General features: G+C 37.5%; 1 protein-coding gene across 4 annotated transcripts; it reads left to right on the forward strand.

Moving 5' to 3' along the window:
- Positions 1 to 626: 626 nt before the first annotated feature.
- On the forward strand, positions 627 to 6,728 carry LOC137945853 (proteinaceous RNase P 1, chloroplastic/mitochondrial-like). Of its 4 annotated transcripts, none has more exons than XM_068791912.1 (7): positions 627 to 2,410; positions 3,011 to 3,100; positions 3,224 to 3,405; positions 3,567 to 3,687; positions 4,882 to 4,950; positions 5,327 to 5,459; positions 5,986 to 6,728. In XM_068791912.1, exons 1-7 carry the CDS (start codon positions 641 to 643, stop codon positions 6,240 to 6,242), a joined length of 2,622 nt encoding a protein of 873 aa, XP_068648013.1. In that variant the 5' UTR covers positions 627 to 640; the 3' UTR covers positions 6,243 to 6,728. The 4 variants fall into 4 exon arrangements, with proteins under 4 accessions (XP_068648013.1, XP_068648014.1, XP_068648016.1 ...); XM_068791913.1 differs by having other exon boundaries at positions 5,989 to 6,728; XM_068791915.1 differs by having other exon boundaries at positions 627 to 2,017.
- The last annotated feature ends 556 nt before the right edge of the window (positions 6,729 to 7,284 follow it).

The following is a 7,284-nucleotide window of genomic DNA, read 5'->3' on the forward strand; positions in this document are numbered from 1 at the left end:
TCCCTTAAAAATCACTTTTGGTTCGAGTGGATAGTCATTGAAATTACTATTACACCCCTTGTTTTGAAATTCTTTCTACACACATCCTTCTCTGTCTGTTTGAGTCTTTTCTCTATTTAAGAAAGAAGGACACGAGAACAACTTAATTACCTGAAAGTGCACATACAAGATATATTCACAGTATAATTAGAGCTGAATGGATCAAAATAAAAAATAAATAATAAAATATTTATTTAACTACTTATTTCAAAATATTAAAAGCTAAAAATTGGCCTATTCTAAGTTGAAAATATTTAACTTCAAGCAATCTCGAGCCAAAAATGCTGAAGGTTATATGTGTCATTCAGCCTTATCAACAACTGCCTATTTTATTTAAATGACGCCACTCTATGCGTCTTGGGAGCTGATAACGAGCGACGCGCTTCCAACTGCCATGAGTCATGACCACCTTTACCTTCTCTCCTCTGCAACATGAGCACCTCTTCTCCCTTACTCTGTGTAAGTTTCCCTCGCCTCCCCATCTTGCTCCCTGTTCGTCTTCACATCTTTTCATCTTGTTGACATTCAAGAGATGACGCCACTCTATGCCTCTTCACATCTCTTCCATGACTTCTCTTCGTCATGTGTGGTGAGAACACATATGGGGAAAATGACTCATATCCAAATGGCTGTTGGGGAGAAGCAGCAGATGACACAGGATGTGAGTTGCAGAACTGACGAAGTAAGGGGTGATAAGTTTCCCTCTCCGTGGTCTAGAGATGAAAGATTGTATGCTAAGCATAAGAAAAGTACTGGTGGTGGTGGTGGTGGTAGTAGTGCAGCAGTAGTTGAAAAGACGGGTAAAACACCAGGAAAGCGAATTGAACCAGTAAGAGAAGTTAAATTTAGAAATAGGAAGGGGATTGATAATTGGTTGTACTCATCGAGGTCTAAAGTTGAGAAAAATTCTACGAGGAATGGGAACGGCTCGGTGGTTTATGAGAAAGAGATGAAATTTAAGAAATCTGATAAAGAAAAAGATGATGCGGTTTTATCCTCAAAGTCCGGAGCTCAAGTGCTCAACAAACGACCGAAGAAACAGAAAGGTGATAATACAGTTGTAGATGGAAAGAAAGAGAAGAAATCCAAAAAAAGCAAGGTGGAGTCAGCAGAGGTCAAGTTAAGAATTGCGTTGGATACGTGTTCAAAAAAAGGGGATGTCATGGGGGCTATAGCACTTTATGATTCCGCAATAAGAGAAGGGACTATGATGGGACAATACCATTATAATGTAGTCCTGTATTTATGTTCTTCTGCTGCTGTAGGTGTAGTTCAACCTGCAAAAAGCGGTAGTAGCAGTCAGAACAATAGCGGGCAGAAATTGGACAAACCAAATTTCAGCAATGATGGTTCCAGTGACATCAAGCTGCCCAGTACGAAAGATTTCAACAGTATGGGGTCAAGCCTTCAGCTTTCCGGTGATAGCTTAGCCAGTTTGGCTAAGGATCTCGAAGGTAATGGAGGAAAAAGAGAACTTGATTACCAGTTCTCAAATGAATCTCCAGCTTATCATGCTGAAAGCAAAATGAAGTTCTTCGACTTGGAGGTCAGTTCAAATGGGTATCAGGTAGAAACCGGGAAAAGTGATGGAAGGCTTGATACAGGTGTAGGCAATTATGTGAATAACGTTAATGGCAATGAAGAAACTGGCATCCGAGTTAGCAAAGGTATCAAAAGATATGCACTAACTAGAGGATTTGAAATCTTTGAGAAGATGCGTTCAGATAATATTCCATTGAGTGAAGCGGCTTTAACATCCATGGCTCGAATAGCCATGTCTGTGGATAATGGGGATATGGCATTTGAGATGGTAAAACAAATGAATGCTTTGGGTATAAGACCAAGATTACGGTCTTATGGTCCTGCCTTATTCACATTCTGCTATAAGGGTGAAGTCGAAAAAGCATTTGAGGTTGAGAAACATATGCTGAGTTCTGGTGTTCACCCTGAAGAGCCTGAACTAGAGGCACTTTTAAATGTAAGTGTCAGGGCTCGTAAAGCAGACAAGGTTTATTATCTGCTTCATAAGCTTAGAGCTAGTGTTAGACAAGTTTCTCCATGTATGGCTAACTTGATAGAGGAATGGTTTAGTTGTAGAACAGCTTCAAGAATAGGAAAAAGAAAATGGGATGAAAATTTTATATTAAAAGCCATGGAAAATGGCGGAGGAGGTTGGCATGGAAAGGGTTGGCTAGGTAGCGGAAAGTGGGAGGTTTCTCGCACTTGTGTTGGAGATGATGGGGTTTGTATGCACTGTGGAGAAAAGTTAGTTACAATAGATATTGACCCATTAGAGACTGAAAATTTTGCCAAATCTGTGGCACAAATAGCTGGGAAGAGGGAGAGAAACTCAAGCTTTCAGAAGTTTCAGGTACAAAAATATTCCTTATATCAAGTTCGCCTATATTGAACTGGCTGTAATTGTTTGGAGCCAAAATTTCTCCAACATCAAATTGACCTGAAGGAGGGATTTACACCTGGGGAGACAATGGTTACTTAGGCATTTCGTAGCAGTGTCAGAGTCCAGAAACATTATTTTCAGGGTGATGAAGTGAGTAGGCCATGGTCCAAGATGCTCACGTATATGTGCTCATATTCGTGGACAATGTCATTTGTTTTAGATGTCAGCCAGTTGGTCATAGTCGCTTTTTTTTTTTTTTTTTAAATGGTTGGTCATAGTCACTTAATGGATCAAGTAAAACATTGTCACTTAATGGAGCTTATTGATAGGATTTTTTATTTTTATTTTTTAGTATATATTGATAGGATAAGGTGGGAGATAGTCAGTTAACTCTCTGAACCTAGGAAGTTTCATAGCTGAATCCTTCAATGGGGCCTGGGTTTTTATTCATGTGCACTTTTATACGATTCAATAAGCCATTAATCTTTCTTGACAGGTTTATGCTCTCTTGAAGGGCTAAAAATTTGGTACAGTTATGAAGAATATATTTTTTTTTTTTATCATACACAGAAATGGCTGGATTACTATGGGCACTTTGAAGCTGTTGTGGATGCTGCAAATGTGGGTCTTTCTACACAGAGGCGGTTCTCACTATCTAAGGTGAGCAAGATGTGTCTTTGATCATGGGTCTTTTGCTATCTCTCACTCTATGATAATTTACTTATTTCCTATGTCATACCGAATGGAATTGGTAATGATTTATATATTTGCTTATTTATAAAGGTGAATTCTGTAGTAAACGGTATTCGTCAAAAGCTTCCTTCAAAGAAATTTCCTCTAATAGTTGTCCATCATAGACGCATTAGTGGAGGCAAAATGGAAGAACCTACAAACAAGAAGTTGCTTGAGAAATGGAGGAATGCTGATGCACTTTATGCAACCCCAACAGGGTCAAATGATGATTGGTGAGTATTATTTATGGAGAAAGTCCTCAGTAGCCATAACATCCACTATCACAGTAACCGTGGAATGTGGCACATGCCCTTTCTTCCTCTATATATCATGGGCCTCTGGTGCATTTGGCTTTCTATTTTAATGGGGTAATGAGTGATTAATTCTGCTCCAGGTACTGGTTGTATGCAGCTATAAAGTTTAAGTGTTTGATTGTGACGAATGATGAAATGCGTGACCATAATTTTCAGTTGCTAGGAAATGATTTCTTTCCAAAATGGAAAGAAAGGCATCAGGTAAATAATCTTGCATATGTTCCTTTTAGCTTTACAAACTGATAACTCTCCTGTTTTCTGTAATTCTTGGAATTCAGTTTTGAGTTGTTCCATATTTTGATAACAGATATGTGGAGCCTTTGGCTCAAAAACCACATTGGGGGGTTTCTTGGCGTTGAGAGCTTTTGTTCAAGTCTCATGGATGTGTGTCTAATGTTTTCCCTGACTCCCCTTCCTACTTGTCCTTCCCTGTCCGCAGCCAAAAATAAAAGAGAGAAAGAAAGAAAAGAAGAAAAGAAAAGAAAAGAAAAGAAAGAAAAAGAAGAAGAAAAAAAAGAAAAGAAAAGAAGAAAAGAAAAGAAAGAAAGAAAAGAAGAAAACAAAAGAAAAGAAAAGAAGAAAACAAAAGAAAGAAAGAAAGAAAACAAAAGAAAGAAAGAAAGAAAGAAAGAAAAGAAGAAAAGAAAAGAAAAAAAAGAAAGAGAGAAAAGAAAGAATCTTCTTCAAGAGATTGCAAGGAAGAAATGATGTCCCCGTTCTTGTCAAATAAAAATGCAAGGAGTTGCTCCTTCTTTCAAGTAAATAAGTGCAAGGGTTGGAGTAAGTGTTGCTTACTATCTCTAAAGGACCGTCTTCTCCATCACTAGCTTATTCTAAAAGGCAGTTTACCGGTTGGCTAGTTGTATTCCCTATTCTCCATCTACACTTTTTGGCTAGTCCTTGTTTCTTATGGTTGGGTGCATTGTGCCTTTCCCATATTTTCATAAAATATCTTTCTCATTATGTTTCCAAAAAGAAAAAAGAAAAAATCTTCTTGAAGCAACTTGTATTGATCTTTGTAAGAATTGATCAAGTATCTGCCTGATGAGTCACCATTTCACAAACAACCTTGACTACAGCCAAATCAGCTGAGGTTTCTATCAAAATTGACCTAAAAAAAATCCATCAGGGGGTGGTGAAAGCACCTTCTGGATTGCTAATTTTAACATGGTATTTTCTAGTGCTACTGTGCAAATTAACCCAGCCAAAAGAGGCAGTTTCACTCTAAAATAGAGGATTTTTTTGCATATTTCACTCTTAAGAATGTGGAAATTTCTTAGCTTACTTATAACCAAGTTTCACATTCATGTTATTGGTTTCTACGCCCCAACTTCCAATAAGAGAATTGCAGTTATAACAAATTAACAAAGTTTTAACAGTTCTATTCTTTTGAAGGTTCATTTCAGCTTCACTGAACACGGACCTGAGTTTCACATGCCTCCTCCTTGTTCTGTTGTTATACAGGTAAGGTCACTTAAAATTCTCAGTAAGGGCTTAAAAAATCATATTTTTTTATGGAAAAAAAAAATGGCCCCAATTAGAACTATCATACTCATTCTTCTGTTCACTAGGATACTGGTGAATATAGAATCATTTCTTTTGTTGCATCAGCCATTTTCAAAATTGTGAACATTTTCTTGCCTATAGACTTACCATTTGTTGATGAAAGCAAAATCTTCATAAGCAACAATAACAATGTATCCTTCAAAAAAACAATTTATCCTTGAAAAAAAGAAGACCTTCAAACCCTTAAGAGGTCAAAGTATGCTGAATAAAACTGACATGCTTGACTTTGCTGTAAGGCTTTTAAGACTGTCAATTTTATTTTTCTCTACTACAGGAATCAGTAAAAGGGCATTGGCATGTACCCATTTGTGTCAAAGAACAGGAGAGCAATAGAGAAAGAACATGGCTCTGCGTGACACGTGGGATTCTGCCTTTCAAATTGCAAGGCTCGTCTTCCAGAGCAAATGGTAAACGAGTCATAGCTTTACTCTGGCTTTTGTCTCTCTCGATTTTTGTTCACACTCAGTTAGTGACATATAGACCACATTGATCGGAAGTTAGACATGTGTATAGGTTCAAGCCCCAGTACACTGAAGCATAAAAACACAGGTATACTGGTGGTATGAACCTCACACATATAGCTAAGCTAAAAAAATGCTCCAGTCAAATAAAAAATAAGGGTAATGACTTTGGGTTTCAATAGTGTGTGATAATGGGCATAGTTACTTATTGGGACTTTTACTTAGTGTAGAAGTAAATGTTCCAGTTCTCCATTCATCTTTCAAAAAAAAATAGTCCTCGATATAGCTTTTTGAGCTTAAGTTTTATCGAAGTTTATTAAAGGCATCAGTTACATGGTAATCTTTCTTGGAACTTATTGAAGGATTCTCAACATGCATGAGTGTGAACCTAACTAGCTCTTCATTTTGAGCTCATTTTGTTTTCAATTTCTTGCATAATTTATCTGCCTTGGTCTATGTACCTGGAACAAAGCAGGACAGCTTCCTCAGCTTCACAGGACAACATCTATGAGCACAGATCCTCAATGTAAAGATGATCTGACGTCCTCATCATCTGTTTGGACAAGCACTCGCAAGCCTCAGCAAATAATGCAAAGCATACCTAGAAAAATTTATAGATATCCAGGAAAAAGAGTGTTGACTTCCAGCATCTCAACCAATCAGACACTGATATCCAAAATCAAGGAAGCGGAGAAGCAAGCTGGTTGTGTTATGGATTTCCAAATTTGAAGAAAGTAGCATATAAGCACTTCATTTTTTTCGTCACAGCCTGGAAGCATCCCAAGGAAGTTGTTGCCTCTGTAGGATCTCAGTTGGACGAGGACGAGCACAGAATTGAGTCAGATTGTAGCAGAAGAAGATCCTTAACAACTTTGACCAGCCAATACTGGATTTGTGTGGCAGAGAGGATGTTGAAGGAAGCTTCACAACTGTAGCATTTTATCCATTGGGTATACTGAATTCATCAATCAGCTGTAAAGGTGAAGAACAAAGTTGTTGATGTATCTTCTTTTCTCTCAAACGAGCAAACCTGAAATCTTCACCTTTTGACTAATCTTAGTAAGAAGTCTTACGCTCTTTTTATCTGATCTTATGTCTTTCGGTTAAAAAAGGAGATGATGTTGTTGCGGAGACTGAAGCAAAGTCTGCTGGCTGGATTTGGTTCTGGTTTGTTGTACACCCTGTATTATCCCAAGCCTATTTCATTGCAAATAACTGGACATTATTATGTCAAATAGCTGTAACTGGTTATACAGATTAATCTTGAAAAAACAAACAAACATCCTCATTGTTACCTTTGTTCTACTTCGGGTTTTGCAAGGCTTGGCCTTATTTGAAGATACATATTGCAATTGAGAGACAACAGAATATCCAATCTACGAAGTGTTTTGACCTAACAGTGAGCGAATCTGGAATAGCTTGCAAGGACTGATACCCATAATAGAACTCAAAAAGACGATGGACGCACGAGCAAAGTAGCAAAATTTGCTTCGTTCGGAATCTCTAATGCATAAATAACTTTTTATAGCTAAATTAATAATGGATGACAAAGTGCGTCTCACTCTTCCTCCTGTAACTTATTCTGTTGAAAGATTCAAACTGGGTATCTGAATGTATTAGTTTACCTCCACCGCAGTCCAAATAATTACATTATCCTAAAAAAAAAAACTATAAATTATGTACATCGAGTAGAATTCCAAAACCATTAGAAAATCAAAGGTCTCAAACTCACTTCCTTTTTCTTTTCCCACCTTTCTACAGGGCATGTACA

Source organism: Aristolochia californica, unplaced genomic scaffold, assembly GCF_029961685.1.
Source record: "Aristolochia californica isolate CCGP_79_NKW_82.1479 unplaced genomic scaffold, dmAriCali1.0.hap1 SCAF_12, whole genome shotgun sequence".
Taxonomy (NCBI): Eukaryota; Viridiplantae; Streptophyta; class Magnoliopsida; order Piperales; family Aristolochiaceae; genus Aristolochia; species Aristolochia californica.

Bases quoted from the DNA above. Each gene is read 5' to 3' on its own strand.
- LOC137945853 (XM_068791912.1), top strand. From the start codon at position 641: ATGGGGAAAATGACTCATATCCAAATGGCTGTTGGGGAGAAGCAGCAG. The intron at 3,688-4,881 runs GTAAATAATCTT...ATTCTTTTGAAG, and splicing joins AATGGAAAGAAAGGCATCAG to GTTCATTTCAGCTTCACTGA. The intron at 4,951-5,326 runs GTAAGGTCACTT...TCTCTACTACAG, and splicing joins CTTGTTCTGTTGTTATACAG to GAATCAGTAAAAGGGCATTG.